This window comes from Poromitra crassiceps (genome assembly GCF_964638095.1).
Source record: "Poromitra crassiceps genome assembly, chromosome: 2".
NCBI lineage: Eukaryota > Metazoa > Chordata > Actinopteri > Beryciformes > Melamphaidae > Poromitra > Poromitra crassiceps.
Genome location: NC_139624.1, coordinates 78,008,628 through 78,033,627, shown reverse-complemented (window position 1 = coordinate 78,033,627; position 25,000 = coordinate 78,008,628). Strand labels below are relative to the sequence as shown.

The following is a 25,000-nucleotide window of genomic DNA, read 5'->3' as shown; positions in this document are numbered from 1 at the left end:
TATATAGGCTATTATTCCATATTATTCTCAAACCAATCTAACTGCAGTTTAAAGGACGGCTTTACCGTGGGGAATATGAATATTATTCAATCTCACGCCCCTAAGGTTTTAGAATCCGTTGAAATTTTTTGAAATTGGAGCTTCACTGCCTGACCTATCAGGCATCTCTCACATTTTTAGGGAAGCCGGATGACGCGTTACGCGTCACCCGGCTTCCCTCCCCGCTTGCGGAACTCGAACGCCTATGAACTACAAGTCTTGTGAGCCATGGTCCCGCCTCTAGAGGTCCTCCACGCCCCTTCACAACTCTTGTACCAAAACAAAAGGCAGCCATTTTTCTTCCCCGCATCGGCAGACTGCTACGCTAGCTAACTTAGCTGCTCCTGAACCATGGCTGAAGCAAACTTATCCGATGAAATTGAATCTGAAATAGAGTCTGATATGGATGAAGACGATTTTGATAGTGTGCTAATAAACTCTGACATTCAGGGCTACTTATATGAGCCAGAATACAGTGCAGAGGAATTGCTCCGTATGGAAGCTGAAGAAGAAATCCAGGAGGACGAGGCAGGCTCCCCGCCAAGCCCACAACCACCCCGAGCGGGTGATAACTTTTGGTGTCGATGCCGAAAATGTGGACCTATGCAGACAGAAGAGGAGTCGCTATGCTGCAGCGAATTTCACAGAGGCCAATTTCTTCTCGAAGAAGTGCCAGCATACGCGGCGGACGGAGGAGAGGGATGTCTAACCATGCATCCAAGTTTTCTTCCGCACATGGATCGGTGGGTTTTGGAAACCTTCTTCCGGAGACCTAGGATCAACTGGAAAAGACAACCTCGACCAGCAGGACCGGACGGGCGGTTAAGCATAGAGTAAGTGTTGTACGCTAATACATAACAGCCTTTGTATTATGCCAGTTCAAGACAGTCGATGTTTTTCGATCCATAAAATAGATAAGGCGAAGATAGCAGTAGAAACTGCTTGAGCGTATATCAAACCAAACTAGTATCACAAAACATATGTGCGGATTAGAAATATGCCGAATAGAATAGTGGCCTCTGGGCACTAATTCAATGACTATGTGATGTTATTCTGAGCAATACAACGATACGTGGAACAATACGTCACTATACTGTTTTGGTGTTTGTGTTTTAACGTTAGTGTCGATATAGCAGTAGGTTACGAAGAGAAATATGTAAACGGATGGCCCGCTGTTTCAGAAAGATAGCCCACAGCCATTCCTTTGTTCCCCGAGGGAGCGATGGAGGACACATGGTTTCTTGTCCTTTTAAATGTAGTATGTTTGAAGACATCCCTACTTTTTACTGATTCATGTCTGTATGTTTCAGAATTAGGCTACATATTTAGTTCTGCTGCATCTGAATTGCTACCGGGGAGATAAATAAAATATCTACTCTACTGTGCTACTCTCAGCAATAGAATTAGGATTATACTATTTATCTGAACATTTTGTGTCTAACGTCTACCACCAAACGTTATCCTGCAAATAGGCTTGCCGTTCTAATCTTGCTTTTTGTGTGTGTTTCTTTCTTACAGTCAGTATCGCCTGACAGCCTATCGCCATTTCCTCGAATGGGTCCTGAGAGGCGAAAGACTTGGACGTTTTCATCGTATAGTGTTGCCAGCGTGTGTTGTGCAGGCGATCAGAGCCATGTACCCCGCAAATGATGGACAATACCGTGGCTTCCAGGACACCAATGTTGCTATCGCACAACTCTATCTATAAGACATCCAAGGGCATCCATTTAACATTTATAGTAGGCTATATCATGGTAAATGTCATCTGAACAACTACTGGAAAATTGTACAACGATATTTGGACATCCACTATTCATGTCACACCTTGTTTACATAGGCTAATGTCACTCTTTTCATTAAAATTTGAAATAGAGTTTTCACATCTAATGTCTTTATTTGTTCCATTTGAAATTTCACAGAATGTAGAAATATAAATCCTACTGCCTCGTACAATCCCCAAAGGTATCCGTTTATAAAGACAGTGGTTCTATAACTTTTTCATGTAAAGCACAATATGGAATGGCTCTCAGACCTTGTAATCTGCTCAGATCTCTCAATTGCATTAGTAAAAAGACTAACATGGAATGACAGATTGATATTAAAGTGTTTCAGCCAATTTCCCTCAGCTAATAGCCGATTTCAAAGTCAGTATTTTCTCGTCAAACACATGTAGTGCTAAGACAACACCTCCATAATTAATCTAATCAACTAAAAATAAATCTATAACATTTAGACAGGGACTTAGAAGGTACGGAGTTTTTGATGACTTTATCTATTTTTTAATAAGTATATTCTCCTATTATACTGTCTCATATAGCATATTGTAATAGCAAACTCCTGTAGTTCCAAGAAATCCCACTTTTAGATATCTATTTTATTGCTAGCTGGGATTCTTGTATTGTGAGCCATAGATTTGTTGTCATTATTTTGACGCAGTAGTATCTTTCTGCATTTATTGTTTGATTTCTATTATAACTCTCGCCCCCCCCCCCCCCCCACACACACACCTTCTTTCACCCATACCCATCCAAGGCAGTGAGCTGTACAATGGAGAGGGGAGGGCGGGCAGGCAGCAGCACTATCCAATAGGCCTATGTGATGGAGTTAGCCTAACTCCTGCTTTGTCCATACATGTAACTAGTTCGCACCCTAGTCACGAGAACTTTGTAAGAAATAGCTTTGTAAGGGTTGCCAAATCTGCTAAATAAAAACATAAAATGTGTGCATTGCAGCTAACGACATGTAGTTGTCCATTTGTATTGCAAAGAACCTCAAGTAAAGCTAAAACTGACAATTCTAAAAAAGGCTGTATATTTGGAGTTTACACCAGTCACATAGAGCAGTGATTCGCAAGCAGGGGTACTTGAGCATCTTGCAGGGGGTCCCTGGAATGTTTGGGGAATACAATTTACCTCCAAAATGATACATAAATATATATATATTCCAAGTCTTTTCATAAGCCCATTGTTAAAATGTGATGTCTGTGCTGCATTGTTCTGCTACTGATAATGGTAAAATATCAAATAAATAGCACAAACACCGGCAGTTCAGTGAAACATATATTTTGTATAGATTTCCTTGGATGTAATGATCAACACGCATGAGTGAGGGGTACTATTGTCATGGAGAAACAGTTGAAGGGGGAGATAAGACACAAGAGGTTGGGGACCACTGAACTAGGGCACAAATCTATTAGTGTTACACCAGATTATGTGTAAAACACAGCCCTTTTCAAGATAATTTAAATTCAAGTATATCCATAACCTAGATAACAACTAAAATATATCAGTGTAATGTAAAAATAAAACGAATAAAATGTCCACTGCAGCTACGAATGGAGCTGGAGAGTTTCATTTTAAACCCCCTCAGGTAAAAGCTACAGGGCCCTAAGTCAATATTATAAAGGTGAAAATGTTGACTGACAAGTCCCACCTCGGAGCACATAGGACTTTGCTAAAAAGCCTCTAACACGTTAGTATACACCAGAGTTGAGCCGGGGTAAAAGACCACAAAAAAGAAAGGTTAAAAAGTAACAATGTTTATTTTTGAAAATATTCCCCAAAGTCCATACACGCCGTCGGATCCACTGGTACGCCTGTCCTCCTTTCCTGCTCTGGTCCACGCTGCCCTTGGGGGAGGGACAAGAACATAGGGTCAACGTACAGGCCCACAAATCACACAGAATAGTAGTCAATGTTTCACTGCACTGACACTGCACACTAATCTAAAGCAGAACACGGAGGTATTAGGCTTTTGTGCCCTGCACTGCACTCAAGACAGGCTAGACTTGATATTGGCGGGGGAGATCAACTGAAAATCCAACAACATTATAATAATATAATTACGTCTAACAATATGGGTATCATTGTCCAGTAAAAACAGGGGGGAGCGGGTACTTACATCAAAGAGGGGTGAGCCGTAACTTCAACCCTCAGCCGCGGTTGAATAGTCTGCACGTTGTCCCACTGAGGCTGGTCTGCTCCCATCAGCCACTGTTTACTGCGCTCTGGGTCTTTCGGTAAACAATGCGAAATAAGCGTTTTGCCTGGTTGCTCTGCTTCTCGCCTCTTCCTCGGCGTGCACGACTTCACTCCACATTTAATTGCCATTATCGTGTCTCAACAAACTAGTCCAGTCACGTTGATTCACAAGTTAGGTCTGCCTCGCGGCTGTTTTTCAGATTGATCGATGCAGAATCACTGCGAGCCGCCCATTGGTCAAGCATGCACGGTGGGCGTGGAAACGAAGGCCACGCGAGCCCAGTGCATTGTGGGAAATGTAGTATTTCGAGTCCCCGCACCCGCCCCTCCCCTCCACCACCCCCCCCCCCCCCCACACACAGAGTGGATTTCTGTTGATATCTCTGCGAGTTAACCACCAATTTCAAAAATTTCAACGGATTCGAATACCTTAGGGGCATGAGAGTTAATATATATTCATATTCCCCACGGTAAAGCCATCCTTTAAATACTGCAAGCATGTAAATACGCTACACTATAGCAAGATCAAAGTGAAAAGAATGTTCTAAACGCATGCTGCTCTAAACCTGCTGCACAGGTAGGATGATGCACATAAATATAGCCTACATTATGTAAAGTCATTGCATAAATGTGTTTTTATTGTAAAACTAAAATGTGAAGTAGAGCCAATTTATTGGAGCGGACATCACAGTAGGACATGACAGTAGAACCGCGTTACACTGTCACTCATCTAAATCACGTTAAATCTGCAAAGGATATATATAGCCCCAATATGACATATATGTTTCACATAGGGTGGTGTTTTCATTTCGACGTTTTATTTGGTCCAATATTGAAATGTTCTACAATTGCAGGTTCTGTTAACATTACACATTATTTAGATCTACCTTTCTATCTATTTCGGCTCATTTGGTTGCTATTTATTAGCGAAATGGATTAGCCCAATGCATGCTGGGAGATTTCACATGTGTGGCTGTTGCAGAGAAGCCAGGGAGAATGTTTGGCCAGAATGATCTCGTTTTCTCTCGCCTTCACTGCACAGGTAGGATGATGAAACAGCCTCTGAATGTCACGGGCTCAAAACTGTCATGTTAGAAAAAACGGTCATGTTGTTATACTATGTACGGTATAACAACTTCTTTTTTCTATCGGACTTGTATTGTGTCTGTCTGAGCGAGGGAGTCAGAGAGAGAGAGAACCGGCAAACTTTTTTTCAAGCAGTCGTATTGTGCCTGTCAGACTGATGAGCAAGAGAGAGGGAGTGACACAGAGAAGGGGGACAGAGGAGAGGCAGAGGAGCGCTCAGCGCAACCGGCGCACTGAATAGGCCTGGTTTTCAAAAGCGCAAAGCGCTAAATTAACGCCAGGAGGGAAGATATCATTAGGTCGGTATTTAAGGCCGAAACGCCCATTCTCGTCCATTCTGGGACTGCGCCACACCTATTTCGCGTAAAGCGCATTTCGGGGCCTAAAGCCATGTTGCTATCTTCCCGAGGCAGGCGCAAGGCACGTTTTTTTGCGTTTAAGGCCAGTTTTTACGCCGAAGGCCTGTGGGAGAATAGGGCCCGTGAACTCTCTCTCTCTCTCTCTCACACACACACACGCACACCAGTGGTGGCCGGTGAGCTTGGAAACAGGGGAGGAAGCTAGTGAAGGCGACCGAAGGGGCTTTTTTTTTTCACGTGTGCGCGCGCGCGCGCATGTGTGTGTGTGTATTTGCCATGTTTCCCATGCTGTCAAGCCTCTTAGCTTTCCACCCAGTGAGGAGTATTGCATTAGCACCCAGTGAGAGGACTACAGGACGGAACAGCACCTGGCACCTGAGGCGGTCCCAGGGAAAATATGACATCTGCTCTGCTGCTGATACTCTCACCCACAAGCAGTTTTTGCCCAAAACGCCCAAATCTCATTTTAAATTAGCATTAGGATTAGACTGTTGTGATGTCATTATTCAGTTTTAACCATCAATAATTGTTCCTTTTCTCATTACCGTAAATTCCTGACTATAAGCCGCGGCTTTTTTCCCGTTTTTTGGCCTTTTTTGGCCCCTGCGGCTTATATAACGGTGCGGCTTATCTATGGATTTTTTCAGCAAACGGCCACTCGGGAACCTCCAAAATCTATGGATGTTGGTATGAGGCAGAACGAGAGCAAGACAGACATTACGAGAGCGAGACCCTGATTGGATGATGTTGCAAAAAATGTGCCTCGCGACCTGATTGGAGCACTGTGCCACTACGCTCTCTCAGCCACTACGGTAAAACACCCTCCCTCCTCCCTCGCTCCGGGGGGGAAAATGGCAGCGATTGAGCCTGAAAGACAGTCTGAATGAAATTGAATGTAACATTCCCAATTCTATGTATTACATTCTAAAAAACTAACGGCAACATTTTGGAAGGCTAAGCCACACAACTAGCTCGTTGTAATCTAACATCATGCTTCAAAAGATGGAGAACTGGCTGTGTTACGACGATGGCGGCGAGAAGAAGAAGGAAAGAAGGAAATCGAGCAGCAGCAAGTAACCTTGGCATCAGGGTGTTGACACAGAGAGCAGACGGCCGAGGTGCCGTTCAGATCCGACTGAAGGCTCAAGTTTGCCAGTGGATCCTGACAGCGTGGAGGAGTGTCAAAACATCCACGATCACCAACGGGTTCCGAAAGGCTGGACTGCTGCGTGATGAAGAGGAGGACGCCGCCACAGCTGAGGGCCTTCAGAGGCTGTTCGATTCCGACAGTGACGAAGAGGAGTTCGTTGGTTTTGAGAGCGACAACGAAGGAGAGAGGAGAGTGGCTGACGAAGCCACCCTGAGCCTGTTCGTTTCCGACACTGAAGATGAGGACTTTGGTGGTTTTAGTACGCAGGAAGAAGACGAAGATGAGGATTAATGACTTGACTTTTCTGGTTACAGCCGTGTACTGCACCTTAGCCTAAAAGATGAAGACGAGGATTAATGACTTTTCTGGTAGGCTGATTACCGTATATTTTAAGCAGCCGTGTTACTGCAACTTTAGGCTTACGCGCTTACTGTCGTGTTACAGGCACTTTATTTTGCACTTTAAAAAAAACACATTTAATTTAGCCATTGATATTGCCTCGTCAAGCGCTGTAAGCTTTGTTTTTTGTTATGGTACTACTGTAGGCTATAATGTAGATCAGTGGTTTTCAACCTTTTTCATGCCAAGGACCCCTAAATTTACACAGCACAGTACATGTTCTGTAGCTACTATTGCACTAAATGGTAACACTTGAATACGTTATGCAAATATGCAACTTGTTTTGTTGAAATGTTAATAAATGGGAGCTTCCCCAAACAGCCATCTCTTTCCCGACAATCCCCTCTGTGCACGAACCCTTACATATGGTAATTAAACATCAAAACACCCGCGGCTTATAGTCCGGTGCGGCTTATATATGTAAAAAACAGTCAACTCTGCAGGTGCGGCTTATACACCGATGCGCCTTATAGTCCGGAATTTACGGTATTTCATTTCTCAGAGTAAATACTGTATATTTATTTCGAGATTTTTGTCAATTATTTGTGCTGTTATGGTTATAATTAGCCTAGTTACTCACTTCTACACTATCTTAGATTGTGTTACTTATGGATGGCATGGAATTATAGTGAAAATAGATTATCCCCCCTTTTTGCTGGGGACCCCACTTTGAAAACCACTGGCTTAGGCTAGAACTGTTGCGAGAAGGTTTCAGGATTTATCTCTATGCATTAGGCTGTGATTACTATTTATATAAATCTATTTATTCACATAGATTCATGATATATTATGGTATACAGCCTACCTGTGACATCAATGTTTTGATTAATCTGCGCCAGTACCGAAAATGTAGCCTATTATTGCATGACTCATCCTATGATGTCTCACACTCAGGTGTGCTTTCACAAGACAGGTGTTGTCCATTCAATCAGCTAACCTGTCTTTATAATGGCTGTCTTGCACTGTTTGTATGATACTTGACAAAGTCTATGGCCGAAACTGTTGTCAAATAGCGTTAAATGACACTTAATTGCATCTGGAACGAGAGTGTGTCTTCCTGTGCACAGTGCTGCACTACTCGTTTAGTTATCAACTTTGGAGCGTTATTTACCCCCCCTTCCCGACATCCTAGGTTGACATGCTTCATCCCAATCGATTCCTTATTTCTTCTACTTTCATATGATATAAAGATCACCACTCAAGCTTTAAAATTGAGCCCGCTGTCAGCTATCGATTTACAGGCCAAATTCAGTAAAAAAATGTGTGAATTTAAGGTTCGCAGGTTTTAGTAAAAGAAATTACAGGATGAAACTTCAATACGACAAAAATAGCGCTGCTCGGTGAACCATTTCCACGCCGAATTTAATAGAAGGTTCGGATAACTTGAAATCAATTGACTTACTTGAATATCCGTGCTGTCTGTAGGGGAAACGCTGCAGTCGAGACGTTGCAAATATTCCAGTTTTCTGACATTGCAAAAAGCCCGTATCGCGCAGCTCAATTCTCCCCGCAACTCGAAACTCGTTTTGGTGGTAATCCAATATCAACGACTGTCTAGCTTGTGAACACTTACTGATTGATAAAAAAGTAAATAAAAATAAGAGGGAAATATGATATGCTGCTAACTGTCTCAGTAAAAGTCGTAAATCCTTCCTGTCAGGTCAGGCAGTGGATTTCACTTCCTAGTACTTGATTCAGCGTGAGAGACCACAGATCAGGCAGTGGAACAACCAATTAGATTTCACCTGGTTTCAAAGGGCGTGATGTGTTTTCCAACCAATCAGATTGAGCTGGAAGTAAGCACTTCCAGCTCAATCTGATTGGTTGGAAAACACATCACTCTCACGGTTCTCCGTGAATTGCAAGTGTTTTTCAACCAATCATATTTTTCATTAGATAAATTACCAAATAAATAAACGCCCACAGGGCAAATGTTTTTTTAATCTCCTCCTCCATGCCGGGACCAGGGCCAGAGTGACTCGTCTGCATGGGGAGCTGTAATGAATGAAAAAATGAGCGTCTGCACATAAGAAAAAACACATTTGATTGATATTTTATTATTAAAAAAAATATGAAAAATGAAAAAAAATAAAATAAAAATAAAAAAATATATATTTTTTTAACACATTCACTGCCAGCCGTTTTTTTTTTTTTACTGTAGGTAGGTTCTGCCAGAGGGTTTTTTTGAGGATTCTGGCTCATCTTTCAAGACCCGAGGATTCTTTTCTGCTAAGATTTTGTGAACACACAATATCTCAAAAGAACTAATAGAATGTGTGCTTTCTCTGTCTAAAAGAGTTAGTTTGTAGAGTTAGTAGTTATGTAAGCATTAGCAGTTGAATACAGCATGGTTTTAGCGTCTGAAAAATTATTTTGAGATAAACGGCTTTTTGTGAAATTCGATAGAACAGTCACTTTAACCATTCATTTTTGGCATCAGTAAGACGTCAGACATCTAAACAATAGTTTTGAACAGTAATTTCCTCTATAACAGCAGGAAACACCCCTTTCCTTCAAACTCCTCCCTCCGTGTGTGTTCTTCTTGGCTGCAGCGAGCGTGTCTGTAACCTCGCGTCACCAGCTCACTGCTTTGCTGCTGCTGTGCCTGTCTGCCTGTCTGCCTGGCGGCCGTTGTGCAAGTCTGGATCGGCTCGCTCGTTTCTTGTGGTTTGTGTTGAGAGCTTTGATGAAGCTTTTGCGATTCTGGTCTTATTTATGCTGCGTGTTTCAAAGTGTGTTCCACCCGTAATCTATTATGCAAATTTGCAATCCCGCACCGCCAGCAATCAGCGCGAAAACGAAAGCGTTTTCCCCCATCCATTTTCATGAGAATGGCTTCCTCACACATGCTTTTTGCTTGCCTTCCTCTAGTCTGGGAGAGCACTGTCGCCACTTAGTGGGTCCGTGGAATGGGTTGTACAAGTTCGCTGGCTTCAATATTTTTATAGGAGACGACCGTCAAAAAAAAAAAAAAAAATTTTAAGCCGAGATAACTCGTCATTGGCAGTGAACCGTTGGATTCTGTAAGCCGAGATATCTCGTCAATGGCAGTGAACGTGTTAATATATATTTTTTTTATATAAAATCCCCAATCTAATAGAGGAGGACCATCCTCCTATGCCTCACTGGAAAAACCTCCTCTGACGCACACACAGTCAGACAGACAAGGCGAGCCTGCGAGTTTGAAGCTGACTGCACCTGCTGCACTCTCTCTACTATAGCCTACATGGTGGAGTAAAGAAACGCTTCAAATGAGGTAGCCTATGTGCCCTCAAAACAAACATTCTAGAAGGATTATCCGTTGTAATTATTATTTGAAGTGTCCATAAACGAATCCCACCGCAAATTTTCTGTTAATAGACTGATCTATTTGTCAACTTGATTGCAATGTGACCAATTGAGAGCGCATGAGGTAATTAAAAAATATTGGAAAGAATAAGAACACTGAACGACATGAAAGAAGCAGCCGTGCGTGTGTGTGTGCGTGTGTGTGTATATTTGTGCTTGTGTGTGTGTGTGTGAGAGAGAGAGAGAAAGAGAAAGAGAGAGAGGGGGAGAGAGACAGAGTTTGGACACCTTGGATAGCTCTGCGGTGCTCCTCCTAAGCCCGGAGACATAATTTACATTAAATTGGCCGTTTGCGGGCTGCTGAGTTGGGTTGGGTTGGGTTTTGGCATTTTCAGATATTGTAACGGGCCGGGCGGTGCAGACTGGCAGCGACGAGGGGTTGGGTTGGTGCGGGCCTTAAAAAAACCTGACCCGCGCATCACTAGTGCACACATACAGTCTATAGTTTTGAAAATACAGATATATAACTAACCGTCATCTAACTAATCCCTCTTTTACTGCTTGCAAAATCAAGTCACTGCTGTATACTGTGTATTACTATATTAGGGGATTGACATTTTTGATGTTTAATGATCTAGTAACCAGGGGCCACATTACAGAAACTCCCTCTCTTATGTCTTAAGTTAGGATAGGACTAGTTTAAGATAGGATTTTTTCTGATTTGGTATTACAGAAGCAAATCCTAACTCACTTTAGGAATCCTATCTTTTCTTGCTAAATCCTATCTTATGTCTTGTTAGGAAATGCTAAATACTCATCCAGCATCAGTTATCAACTTTTCTGTCTGTTACCCTAGCAACTACTAGCAACAGACACCTCCTTTCTCAACTCGCGGGGGAAGTAGGAGCGCTAGTAGCCTGCTATTAGCTAGTAGGCTAACGATGTGTGTTGTTGTTGTCGAACATTTTCGAGATTGTGGGGCAATGGACCAAAAACTAAAGGCATTTAACTTCAAGGCAGATGAGTTGGAGGTCTTAGTGACCGCCGTAGAAAAGGTTAAAGACGTGCTTTTCGGGAAGTTTTCAGCCACCCTCACGCGGGAGGTGAAAGAGAGGGAATGGGCTAAAATAGCAGAAACTGTCTCTGGCGCATCTGGCAGAGACTCGCTATGATCCTCCCCCCTTGGAAACAGTATGTACCGAGGAGCCAAATTGCTGATGGCTGTTGCTACCTCAGTTAAATTACGTGACATAGCAGGGTGAGATATTTTGGATATGTCGGCCACTTCAGTTTGAAAATCTCCCTTCGCAAAAAACCGAAGTGCATTTGTAAGTTGTACTACAACCGGCAGAGCCCCGTGTCGCCTAGTCGGTGTCTCCAACACAGGTCTCAGCTCCTCGGCTAGCTGCAGAATCATGTCCCGGGGCAGTCTGTATCGATTAACGAGCGTTCTGTCATCAAAACGCAAAACGTCATTCGGGTCCCGCATGAGCCTTTTGGCAAATAAATTTCGCCTGTTGACATTTTGTTGGTTTTGCAAATGTAATAACAGCGCAGCCACAACGTAGGTAGGTAGGCTATAAATAGGCTATAAATTATAACAAGATGCAAGATGGCTGTTCTTCCAGTTGAAAATAGTAAATTAGTTAGGACAGCATAGCTGGCATCTTAAAGTTAGGAGAGCTTTTTTAAGATTTTGGGGAGTTGGGACGCTTCTGTAATACGCTTTTCCCATTTTAAATTAGGATGAGAATATTGACTTAGGAACTGTTGTTCTGTAATGGGTGTTTTCCTAAATCAAGTCCTAACTCTAGTTACCATGGTTACCAATCATTTAGGATAGGATTTGGAATTTAGGAAGTTTCTGTAATGTCGCCCCAGTTGATTAACAGATGTAAGTGTTATAGCATAACCTAAAACCTAAACCTTTCAGCATCTGAAAAACAAAACAAACCTAAATAAAAACTCGCTATAACAGGCTTGTCAGCTCAAACAAATGGTGGAAATGAGTTCTATTATGGCTTCCATGATGGGTCTATGCATACATGTGAAGTACCCTGTCCTGTGTCCTACTCACAGATCTGAGCAGGTAGGCCAGGCTGGTGCCCTGTATGACCAGCAGGGGGAGCTGTGTCATGGACAGAGAGTGGTGGAGGGTCTGTACTGACGCCATGGTCTGGTCCAGCCGTCCCGCCAGACCGCCCAGAGTCACGATGGCATCCACCTGGAAAGACAGAGAAAGGTTAACGAGACAAGGAGAATGTGATGTTTCCACATGCTGGAGTGGTTTTATGGAGCACAGCCGTGTTTGATTCACTGAGGAAAAGTGATGTGGGAAAAGGAGACTGGAGGAGAGGGAGCGGGCAGAGAGACAGAGAAAGAAGGTTAGGTTTACAAGAAAGAATGACAGAAAGAAAGAAAGAAAGAAAGAAACAAAGAAAGAAAGAAACAAAGAAAGAAAGAAAGAAAGAAAGAAACAAAGAAAGACAAGTCATAGTGGGAAGGAATAATATAATGGTAAAATAAACAAAGGATACAGATGAGGAAACAATAAAACAAAGGTGGATGAGAAATAATGTGGATTGGAGATATACACTATATCAGTGGTTCTCAACTGTTCTAACCTCACGACCCACATTTTTCCTTGGTCATTAACTCATTGAGTGCCAGCCACTTTTGGAGAACGGACGCTCCCAGTGCCAGAGATTCAGAGCGTTTTCAGTGATTTCTCGAGGCCCACAGAATATTGTGTGATATTACTATGTAAACACCGAACACGCAAAAAGAACAAGGAGACTCTATTGTATCATCAGCAAAAAAAAGTTTATTGATACCATTTTCCGTTCTTTAGTTATCAGCCGGAGAAGATAGGTCAAAAACAGCAAATACAGGCATTTCTATCTAGAAGCTGAGATATTCAGCCTTTTGTGAAATGCAGCATTTCAAGCACATTCACTGACTCTAGCTAATATTTTCTGATGTAGTGACGTGGTGTAGTTGTGTGCTGCCCTGGGTGCCCCACCCCCCTCTTGCCCCCTCAGCTACAAACTCCTCCCCACACTAGTAACACACAGCCTCACGCACCCAGCGTCTATTTTCGGAGTGCTTTTTGTGCGCCGCCTCCCAGGCAGCGCGACAAGGAGCATTTCCTTGTCGCGCTGCCGGACTGCAGGGAAAGGGTTGGCACTTCGGCGTCGGATGCTGCCTTTCTGGCGGCTAATCGTGTGAAGAAACTATGCAGACAGACAGACAGAGGCAGAGGAGCTCAGTTGTGTGCGCGGATTGACTGCTGTTGCCAGGCACCGTCAGTTGCAGCCAGAGCAATCTACATGGCTCTGGGCTGCAGCATGAGCGCTTTCTCTTTGATCAGGGGGCTTTTTCAGGCTATATTTCGGACATTTCTCTAATCTGGAGAGCACTGTCGCCACCTGATGAGTCCGTAAAATAGGTTATACAGCTTCAATAGCTACAATATTTGTACAGGACATACATAAGGCTTTGATCCACGTCCCACCGTCAAAAAAGGCAATTGACGACAATCGTCGTCTTTGGCACTCTACGTTAGTATTCGAATTGACGACAACTGTCGTCATTGGCACTCAATGAGTTAAGTCGTGACCCAATTTTACGAATTTAGCCTAACTTTGTAGCGTCATTTAGCCCCCTTCGCAACAAGCTAGCATGGCATGTTGGTACCAGTGGATACAGTCTTCTAGTTTCATATTGTACCAGTACCTTCACTCTGGCTTTAAAAATTAGCCCGCTACAGCCTCTGAAAGACAGCAATTTCAGCTGCGGATGCCAGCATCCTCAATGAGTAGAACTTTTTTCCACATGTACACATCTGCGACCCACTCAAAACGGCCCCGCGACCCATTTTTGGGTCCCGACCCACCAGTTGAGAAACACTGCACTAGATGGTGTTAAAGGGGGAGTAAGAGGAGAATATAGATGCGTCTCTCTTCTCTGTGCAGGCAGTTGAAAAGACATTTGGGAGTTTCACTTTGAATAACTAATCAAACTCCCAAATCTATTTTCAATAACATAATGTGGACTCTGTCTGTCTCTCTGTCTGTTTGTTTCAAGAATTTTGTCCAGCCACAGCTATGCCGTTTTACATGCGATCGGGCTGAAACTTTCAGGAAGTGTAAAGTGCACCCGTGCGGGTGACCAGATTTTTTAATTAGGGCAGATTAATTTGCCGTAATTGCCCTAAGGCTGATTGCCCTAAGACTGAGGCTATCCACCTTATTTTTGAATGCCCCACTGTACAAATAACTGTGGGTACAAGTTCCGGTTTAACGTGACTTATTGTTGCAGCTTGCCATTTCCTTTGTTATACTCTGGCTGCAGACCCGAATTATAAACCGGAAACTGGAGTACGTTATAAAAGTTATAAATATAGTCACGTTATAAACAACTAACCAACACTGGGGGTCCGTATGGAAACAGTGTTACTCGAAATGGTTAAAAGTTAAATCAATTTGGTCATTTAGTGGCGTTTTACTGCCATGTAACATAGCTAGCTAGCCGCTAACATTAGCCACAGTAGGCTGCGCACTGCGCTCTTAAAGGGATATTTATCGACGAGATTTCTGCCCAGCTGGACCTGATTAGTGATTTGCTCCGTTCACCCAGACGGGTGTCAAGCTGTCAGCAACAAGGCTGGGAGGATCACACCAGAAGAAAAACGCATAGGCATCATGGCCGCTAGAAATAAGGTGGATAGTTCAGTGATGATGTCACTAATGACATTACTGATGATTTCATCAGCAATGATGTCATCAGTGATGATGTCATCAGTGACAAACACACACACACGAGAGAGACTGAGGGAGAGAAAGGGAGAGAGAGGAGAGAGAGACTGAGGGAGAGGGAGAGAGAGAGGGGGAGAGACTGAGGGAGAGAAGAGAGGGAGAGAGAGGAGAGAGAGAGGAGAGGGAGAGATAGAGAGGGAGAGAGAGGAGAGGGAGAGAGAGACGGGGAGAGAGACTGAGGGAGAGAGAGAGGAAGACATTGCGCGTGTGCCAATAGGGCAGGCGAGGCCACGCAGCAGCCAAGCTGCGTATGCGAGCTGCAGGCGGGCCCGCACAGCGGACGAGCCCAGCAATCGAGCACGTGTACCTAGCGAGATGCCTAGTACATATCCAAGACCCAAATTTCTTGCTTAAAGTCGAGGTGAAGCCGTTCGTCACGTGCATCTGAGTCCGTTTCAGACTGAAAACAAATTGAGAGGCGGACCATATACGGTGTCGATGATTTGATTTGACAATTCTGTCGACTGGCTTTGGCATCGGCCAATCCTGGCGTGTTCCACCCCCAAATCGGGTGGGATTCAGCGTGTTGTCGTGCTACGCGAGTGGGATCCGCGGAGCACCAGGCAGCCACCGGCTTCGTGCGGAGCGAGCGGACAATCCGATGCATGGGTGCTGCACGCCCGCCTGGAATCTCCGAGAGACGACCCCTGACAGCCAGGGAGGCTGTCAGGCTCGGAGGCGCGCGCCATTATCGTTATAAATGTAAATAATATTCCTGGAATGCGTGTTTTAACGAGCCAGTTACATTTCTTTGCATTCTTAGACACTACCGTTTGATTTAGTTTGCATAATTGCTCAAGTTAGTAGTTAGTTTATGGGCTAGAGACTGCCAGATGACAGGCACTAGGCGCCATTTTCCCCTTCATTTTGAAGAGAAAATCATCCTGAAATGAAGATTTGATTGACAGCTGCATGTCGTGATATGATTGGTTGAAATGGGGTAGAAATTTGATAGTACTAGGTGACGTCAGCAAACTGTAAATTACTGTTATCAATGAAATCTTGAAAAATGAACTTTTGATGTGAAAAAGTGTGAAAAGCGAAAGAAATTACATGTTTGTGCTTTTGTTTGCATACATTATTAAATAGGTACACTGCATACCCAGGTATTTGAACTAAAAGAAAAGAAAAGTCATTTTTGGGTTCAGCTCGACTTTAATAACACTCATTGTGTGTGTGTGTGTGTGTGTGTGTGTGTGCGCGCGCGCGCGCGTTTGTGTGTGTTAAATTAAAGTGCAGGAAACTCCTACGGTGTCAAGGACGTGTTTTCATTTCCTCTCTGTTGCTTTACAGCAGAGCACAACCACACATTGATTCAATATATTCCACATTTTCGAAGAGATAACAGACCTTGAATCAGCCCCGTGTCACCGCTTGCTACATGGCTGAAGCGGACTTCTAAGGAACTATTTACTGAATCGACTGCATCTTACCTCTTAACATCCTCCCTTTGGAGCTCCTTCAGGGGATGGAGTTAATAATAATAATAATAATACATTCAACTTATATAGCGCTTTTCTAGGTACTCAAAGTCGCTTTACACACAGAGTAAAATCATTTAATAAGTACAAGTTTGTAGTAGTAAAAATAAATAGAAATAAGTAATGGGGTTAGCAGGTGAAGGCGAGTTTGAAGAGGTGGGTCTTGAGGGCCTGTTTGAAAGATGGTAGGGTGTTTGCTTGTGAATTACGAGTTGTAACAAATAGGTGCCGAGATTTACATTATTTCAACATCTGGTAGACGCCCCCCCCCTCCCACACACATGCAACGATTATAAATTTTGAAGTACGATTATAGTTTTGAGAAAAAAAACACGATTATCACGGTTTCACGATTATTATTATGGACGTATAAAAATCACATGAGCATTCTTTAAATAGAGGTTATATTGTATTTTCCCCACAATTTTAACAGTTGCTGCCTTTCGGAAGACAAATAATACAGTAAGCAAAATATTACAGTCCAAAATAATAAATAAAAATAAACAAAGTCTGGCTGTATCTCTCTTTGGAATGAAATCTCAGCTACCTCTTACATTTAAAGATTCATGGCGGTATTTCCCTTTGGAACAAAACATAGTCAAAGGCTGAAGGATCTGTCTGCTAGGCTCTTTTGATGAACTATATTACTTTTGTGTATTTTTTTTTCTTTAGGGGAAATATAACGAATGTGGGTAATAGTGTTATCATCAACTGTGTTATCTATTTATTATTCATTTTTAGGATTGGTTAAAAAATGACTATCGAAATTACAGCTCATCATTTTATCATCGTTATCGTGGAAGATTTTATCGTGAAAATTATTGAGATCGTTTTATCGCCCAGCCCTAATCTGACCCATATCAGATGTGTGCGACTGTTACATCACTCTAGAGATCGACATTCATTACAATCTGCACTGGCAGAATAATATTATGATGTCATATTTTTATGATGTCATAATGTTATGTTATGATTATGTCACGATGTTACATTGAGTGATGTCATCACTAGAGCCCGACCGATACTGGATTTTTGAGGCCGATGCCGATACCGATATTAGGGAGGAAAGAAATTCCGATACCGATAATATCGGCTGATTTTATTATATATATATATTTTTTTGTCAAATTTTTATTCCCCATTAGTGCTAATTTTTTATTTATTTATCCTGGTTGCTGCTCCACCCTCTGCCGATCTGGGGAGAGCCGAAAACTGGCTCCATGCTTCCACATGGGTAGTTAGCCAGCCGCTTCTTTTCACCTGACAGGGGAAGCTTCACCGGTAGGACATAGCACGTGGGTGTCCCAGGAAAAGACTGCCCTCTCGCAGATCTCTCCATCTCCATTGACAACACCACTGTACTTCCCTCCCAAACAGCTAAGAACCTTGGGGTGATCCTTGACAACCAGCTGTCTTGCTCTGCCAACATAGCTGCTACAGCGCGCTCCTGTAGGTTCTCTCTCTACAACATCCGCAAAATCCGTCCCTTTCTCACAAGAGAAGCGACTCAACTCCTGGTCCAGTCTCTTGTCTCGTCCCGCCTGGACTACTGCAACGTGCTCCTGGCCGGCCTACCTGCCACCGACATCCGACCGCTTCAGCTCATTCAGAACGCTGCAGCCCGTCTGATATTCAACCAACCCAAATTCTCTCACGTCACTCCCCTCTTCCAGGAGCTCCACTGGCTTCCCATCTCGGCCCGCATCAAATTCAAGACACTGGTACTGGCCTACAGGGCAGTACACCAGTCAGCTCCCCGGTACCTGCAATCCATGGTCAGGTTCCAAACCTCTCACCGCTCCCTTCGCTCCTCCACCAGTGCAGGTCGCCTCGCCCCTCCTTCGCTACGGGGGCTCAAAAGTCGCTCATCCCGATCTCGACTCTTCTCGTCCCTGGCACCTCAATGGTGGAACGAGCTTCCACCTTCGGTCAGGACAGCTGAATCACTGCCGATCTTTCGGAAAAGACTAAAGACACACCTTTTCAGGCTCCATCTGGGCCCTTCTTGATCTAACTTCGTTCTCTCTCTTTCTTAACACATTCACTGCCAGCCGTTTTTTTTTTACTGTAGGTAGCTTCTGCCAGAGGGTTTTTTTGAGGATTCTGGCTCATCTTTCAAGACCCGAGGATTCTTTTCTGCTAAGATTTTGTGAACACAAAATATCTCAAAAGAACTAATAGAATGTGTGCTTTCTCTGTCTAAAAGAGTTAGTTTGTAGAGTTAGTAGTTATGTAGGCATTAGCACTTGAATACAGCATGGTTTCAGCGTCTGAAAATTTAAGCTGAGATAAATAGCTTTTTGTGAAATTCGATAGAACAGTCACTTTAACCATTCATTTTTGGCATCAGTAAGACGTCAGACATCTAAACAATAGTTTTGAACAGTAATTTCCTCCATAACAGCAGGAAACACCCCTCTCCTTCAAACTCCTCCCTCCGTGTGTGTTCTTCTTGGCTGCAGCGGGCGTGTCACAAGCTCGTTTCTGCTGCTGCTGTAACCTCGCGTCACCAGGCTCACTGCTTTGCTGCTGCTCCTGTCTGCTGGCGGCCGCTGGGCAAGTCTGGATGGGCTCGCTCGTTTCTTGGGGTTTCTGTTGAGACTGAGAGCTTTGATGAAGCTTTTGCGATTCTGGTCTTATTTATGCTGCGTGTTTCAAAGTGTGTTCCACCCGTAATCTATTATGCAAATTTGCAAAACCCCACCGCCAGCAACCAGCGCGAAAACGAAAGCGTTTTCGCCAATCCATTTTCATGAGAATGGCTTCCTCACACTGCTTTTTGCTTGCCTTCCTCTAGTGTGGAGAGCACTGTCGCCACTTAGTGGGTCGGTGGAATGGGTTGTACACGTTCGGTGGCTCCAATATTTTTATAGGAGACGTGGGGGGCATTGATCCACGTCCCACCGTCAAAAATTTTTTTTTTTTTTTTTGACGACTCAACTCGTCATTGGCAGTCAACCGTTGGATTTTTTTTGACGACTCAACTCGCCATTGGCAGTGAACGTGTTAAAAAAAATAATAAAAATAAATAACCAACCTGGTACCACTAACCTAAACTTGTACCACTGTTCCTTCAGAAGTTGTAGTTGTAGTTGTCATAGACTGTGCTCCATAGTTGATTGCTCTATTGCTGACAAAAAATGTGTTATTGTAAGTCGCTTTGGATAAAAGCGTCTGCCAAATGACGTAATGTAATGTAATGTAATGTAATGGGAGGTTCACGCTATTCCAACGACTTCCCCTCCCTCCGAACAGGCGCCCTTAACGTCCAGAGGAGGCACCACATCAGCAACCCTCAAATATCAAACACTTGACAAAGATATGAGTTGACATGAATTGAAATATGTAATGTAGGCAGGATATTTTACAGCTTATTAATAAACTCAATGCAATGAAACAGTAAACTTAACTGCGAATTTAATAATTATAAATAACTAGAAATACAAAAACACAATAGAACAAATAAAGAAAAAATATCAAATATACACAACATGCTGTCTATAACTTAAAAAAAAAATAAAAAAAATGCAATATCGGCGCACCATATCGGCCGATACGATATATCGGTAATCGGCCGATAATATCGGCGAAGCGATATATCGGTCGGGCTCTAGTCATCAGTGAGCATGTTGAATTCCTATTAGACTGGCTCAAACAGCGAAGGCCTGAGAAGACCAAAGGCTGTCAGATGGGGGCCAATTGTAGAAGCATCAGACAGTTCAAAATTCACAGCATGTCACCCAAACCTGAGGAGAGAAAAGCCCAAAGAGAGGGAGAGACAGGAGGGATAAAGGCAAGGAGCAGTGACTGGAAAAAGAAAACTAAACTGCAGCCTGGAGTATCAACCTCCGCTATCTCACTCAGTATCAACACGCTAGCTCACTAAACCTCCCCTTCCCTTCAACACTTCTGCTGCCTCAGCAGGCACACATATCAAACTCTGTATTTGACAAATGGTTTGAATTAGGGGTGGGCAATATGACAATATTAGATCATTAACGATCAGAATGGCTCCACGATCTGCCTTTTCAGATAGATCGTTAGTATCGTGCTACATGCAGTGCACATTCTATCAGTTGCATTTCTATGTGTGAAAGACGCTTCCAACGTTTCCTCCCCTCCCCCTTTTCACTTTGCAAAGTGCGAGCAGTATGGAGGACGAGTTGGTTTGACACACACACGCTCTGCTCGTTACAATGAACGGCGATGAAAATGACACAAACGCAAATTAAACCTCTTTACAACACACACACACACACACACACACACACACACACACACACACACACACTAAACAAACATGCAGGCAGAGAGACAGACAGGCAGATAGAGTGGAACTCATGGCACAAAAAGTGTCTGAATCTTATCTATGGCTGCTTTACCTTTGTGATAGTTTGAGTTTCATTTGCTTCAGTCGGACTATTTTAAATGCGAGGACGCATTGCTCCTAATCTGCCCTCATCCTGCCTCGTATTCCCAGATGATCGCGTTTCTGCTCCTTTTCACCCCCGCCTCTCTCTCATTGCTTAACCCATTGATACCTGACGCAGCATTTGTGTGCGTATCCCTTTAAGACAGCGAACCGCGTTAACGCGGTTCACGGTCTTGAAGGGATACGCACACAAATGAGGGATATACACGCAAATGCTGCATCAGGTATCAATGGGTTAAACCTCAACGCTGTGTGTGTACGTATGTGTGTGCGTATGTGTGTGTGTGTGTGTGTGTGTGTGCAAAGCCGCATGTCTCTGTCCCCACGCTCTCTCTCTCTCTCTCTTTCTGTTGGTCTCTTTCTCTCTCTCCATTAAATTGGCAAATTAAAATGACAACAATCACGTGAAAGATCACCCAACAAAAGCAACCGACGGTGGACTCAATCGCAAAGAGCCCATATATTCGTCCCATCGCCCAACCCTACTGTATAGCCTAAATAATAGTGAACCAATACATAGATAGATAGATAGATAGATACTGTAGATGGATAGATAGATTAGATAGAAGATAGATAGATAGATAAATAGATAGATGGATAGATAGATTAGATAGAAGATAGATAGATAGATTAGATTAGATAGATGGATAGATAGATTAGATAGAAGATAGATAGATAGATAGATTAGATAGAAGATAGATAGGTAGATAGATAGATAGATTAGATAGAAGATAGATAGATTAGATACAAGATAGATAGATAGATTATCATTAGAGAGAAGATAGATAGATTAGATAGAAGATAGATAGATAGATTAGATAGAAGATAGATAGATACATAGATAGAAGATAGATAGATTAGATAGAAGATAGTTAGTTAGATAGATAGATTAGATAGAAGATAGATACATAGATAGAAGATAGATAGATACATAGATAGAAGATAGATAGATTAGATAGAAGATAGTTAGATATATAGATAGATAGATAGATAGATAGATACATTAGATAGAAGATAGATAGATACATAGATAGAAGATAGATTATATAGAAGATAGATAGATAGAGCATGTGCATGCTTGTGAACATTGTTATTTCTTAGCACATGAATGATTGTAAATTTGGCGTAAATGAACGACATGAAAATATTTATAAAACTAATTGTATTTTAAATTTCCATGACTTTTCCAGGTGTCTCATGAGCGTACGAACCCTGAAATTAGTTTGGTTGTACTTGTACTGTTCAGTAACTTGCAAAATAGTCTTAAAAACAAATCGTGATAAGATCGTGTATCGTGATCCTGCCTGAAAAAATCGTGATAATGATATTTTTGCCATATCGCCCACTCCTAGTTTGAATCACAGAAAGAAAACACTTAATATTTGTCCCTATTCCCTCTGTTTACCGACACAAAACTAGCAGAGCAAGGAGAAGCTCATGATTATATGTAGTGAATTTAACAAGCTGCCTCAACAGATCTGGCCTCGCTCTCTCTCCTGATTGGCTTGAGGAGTCGGAGTGAGCCATGCTGGCTTTGGAGATCAACACCAAACTGCACACACATGCATGCACACACCCAGTCTCAAATGCACCCCCCCACACACACACGCGCTCTCAGAAATAAGCACACTCTCACACACACGCACACACAGCGCACACACAGCGCACACACAGCGCACACACACACACACACACACACACACACACACACACACACACACACACACACACACACACACACGTCCTCTGACACCATTCTTTGTGATTTCACCTAACACGATAAGAGCTAAATCTAATTTGAATGCTAAGCTGTGTAGAGAAAAACATTCAGGGGCTAATATGGTGAATCTTAAATAGCCCAGAGAGAGAGCAGCACAAAGTGCACTAATCTGCAAATCACCCTGTTTTTATTTCCTCTATTTATTTCATTCTTTTAAGCGGTCTAAATGGATAGAAATTAGTGAGCAAAAGGGACAAAGACAAGGCAAGATATCAACTCATTACAAAAAGTTGCAGCTTTAATAAGAAACTATTCACAAAGTCTTGAGGGGAACAAACGTTCAAATAGAAGTCAAAGTAGGGCTGCTCAATAAATCGATTTTGTATCGTAATAGAATTAATTAATTAGGACGATGTTAAAAAAATGAAAATCGTAAAATTGTTTTTTCTAAACTAGGGTAATTACGTTACGGCGGGGCGGCTCTCTCTCATGTACGCATGCTGCTACTGTCCCTTCTCCCCACTGTAAAGTCTGGAGGCTGTGACTACTGCTGGCTACTAGACAGCAGCAATGAACTTATTTCAACAGCTCCCAAATCACACTGTGTGAGCACTGAGCAGCGTGTTGCACTGCGGGCTGTGCAAGATAAAGATTACCACAACACACACACGCGCGCGCATGAACAAAGACGCTATCACCGGACGCTGAAATGTTGCCTTTTGTTCACATAACAACACGTGAGGCCACCGAGTAACATTACCAGGACTCACCTCCAAAAGCGCAAATCCACCAGTGTCAAGTGACTGCAGGTTAGCAAGCAAGAGCCAGGAAGTTAGGCATAGCAAGTTAGGCTAAAACAGGAAGTTGTGTTGTAAAAGCGTAATTTGTCACTTATGAAAAAAAGGAAAAAAGGAAAAAAAGCTCTGCAAGGCAACCAATTTTTAGAGAAGTATAGTTTATTGAAGTTTATTGAAAGTTTCTGGTACAGGACTATAGTCCTCTACACCAGACTCACACTCAGTACAATAATAAAAAGAAGTCACATTGTAATATACAGTTAAAAAACAAAACAACACAACAACATAAAACATACATTAAAACAAAGTACCAGAGCCAAATACGTGGTCTCATAATAAATCAACAGCCTGCCCTATAGTTATACAAGAAATCCTTTGTTAACCAGTGTTTATCTAATCTGTTTTTGAACGTGTTAACTGAAGGGGCCTGCACCACCTCGTCTGGAAGTTCATTCCATTCTCTTACAGCACGAACTGTAAAAAATGTTTTTCCTCCTTTCAGAGCTTTTTGGCTTGTGTGATTGCAGAGCCGTTATCAGAATTATTTAACAAATCATTGGATGAATCAACTTTGCCGAGTGACTGGAAAGTGGCACAAATTAGTGCAATTTTCAAAAAAGGAAACAAGGCATTAGCAGGAAACTACAGACCAGTTAGTCTGACATCTGTAGTATGTAAAACGATGGAAAAATTAATTAGGACATATATTGTCGATCATATGAAGTCCAATGGACTTTTTAGTAACAAGCAGTATGGATTTTTATCCGGAAGATCGACGACACTTCAACTTCTTACTGTCCTCGATAAGTGGTCGGCAGCCTTGGACAGAGGCCAGCCAGTAGACTGCATATATATGGACTTCCAAAAAGCCTTTGACAAGGTCCCTCATAAAAGATTAATATCAAAACTCAAGTCTTACTGCATAGATGATAGAGTCATTGACTGGATACAGGACTTTTTACGTAATAGGAAACAGCAGGTGATGGTCAATGGGGCCACTTCAGAGTGGAAACCAGTGACGTCAGGAGTCCCTCAGGGATCAGTGCTGGGCCCTGTGCTTTTTGTTGTTTATATAAATGATTTACCATGTGTGATACAATCTGATGTATACCTCTTTGCTGACGACACGAAAATATTCCGAATCATAGCTGGGGACTCAGATATAGACCATCTTCAAGCAGATCTACACAGCATGAGTAAATGGTGTGACACCTGGTTACTAAAATTGAATCCAGACAAATGCAAACAGTTACATATTGGGAAATCAAGTGCAGAGGTTTCAAACTACACTGTTGGGGATCTGGGGATCCAACAAGTGGAGGAGGAGAGGGATATAGGAGTTGTAGTTGACAGCTCACTTGAATTTCAAACACATATATTGGAGAAAATAAAAAAAGCTAACTCTATGTTGGCGATCATTAAAAGAACCTTTTTGCATTTAAGTAAGGATTT

At 42.7% G+C, this 25,000-nt stretch overlaps 1 protein-coding gene across 1 annotated transcript in view; it reads right to left on the bottom strand.

The window, feature by feature from the left end:
* Positions 1-25,000, bottom strand: part of tpk1 (thiamin pyrophosphokinase 1) — a 211,292-nt gene that overhangs the window by 67,959 nt on the left and 118,333 nt on the right. Inside the window, exon 6 of the mRNA XM_083632286.1 lies at positions 12,379-12,525. Within this exon, the coding sequence (XP_083488412.1) occupies positions 12,379-12,525 (147 nt within the window). The remainder of the gene's footprint in view (positions 1-12,378; positions 12,526-25,000) is intronic.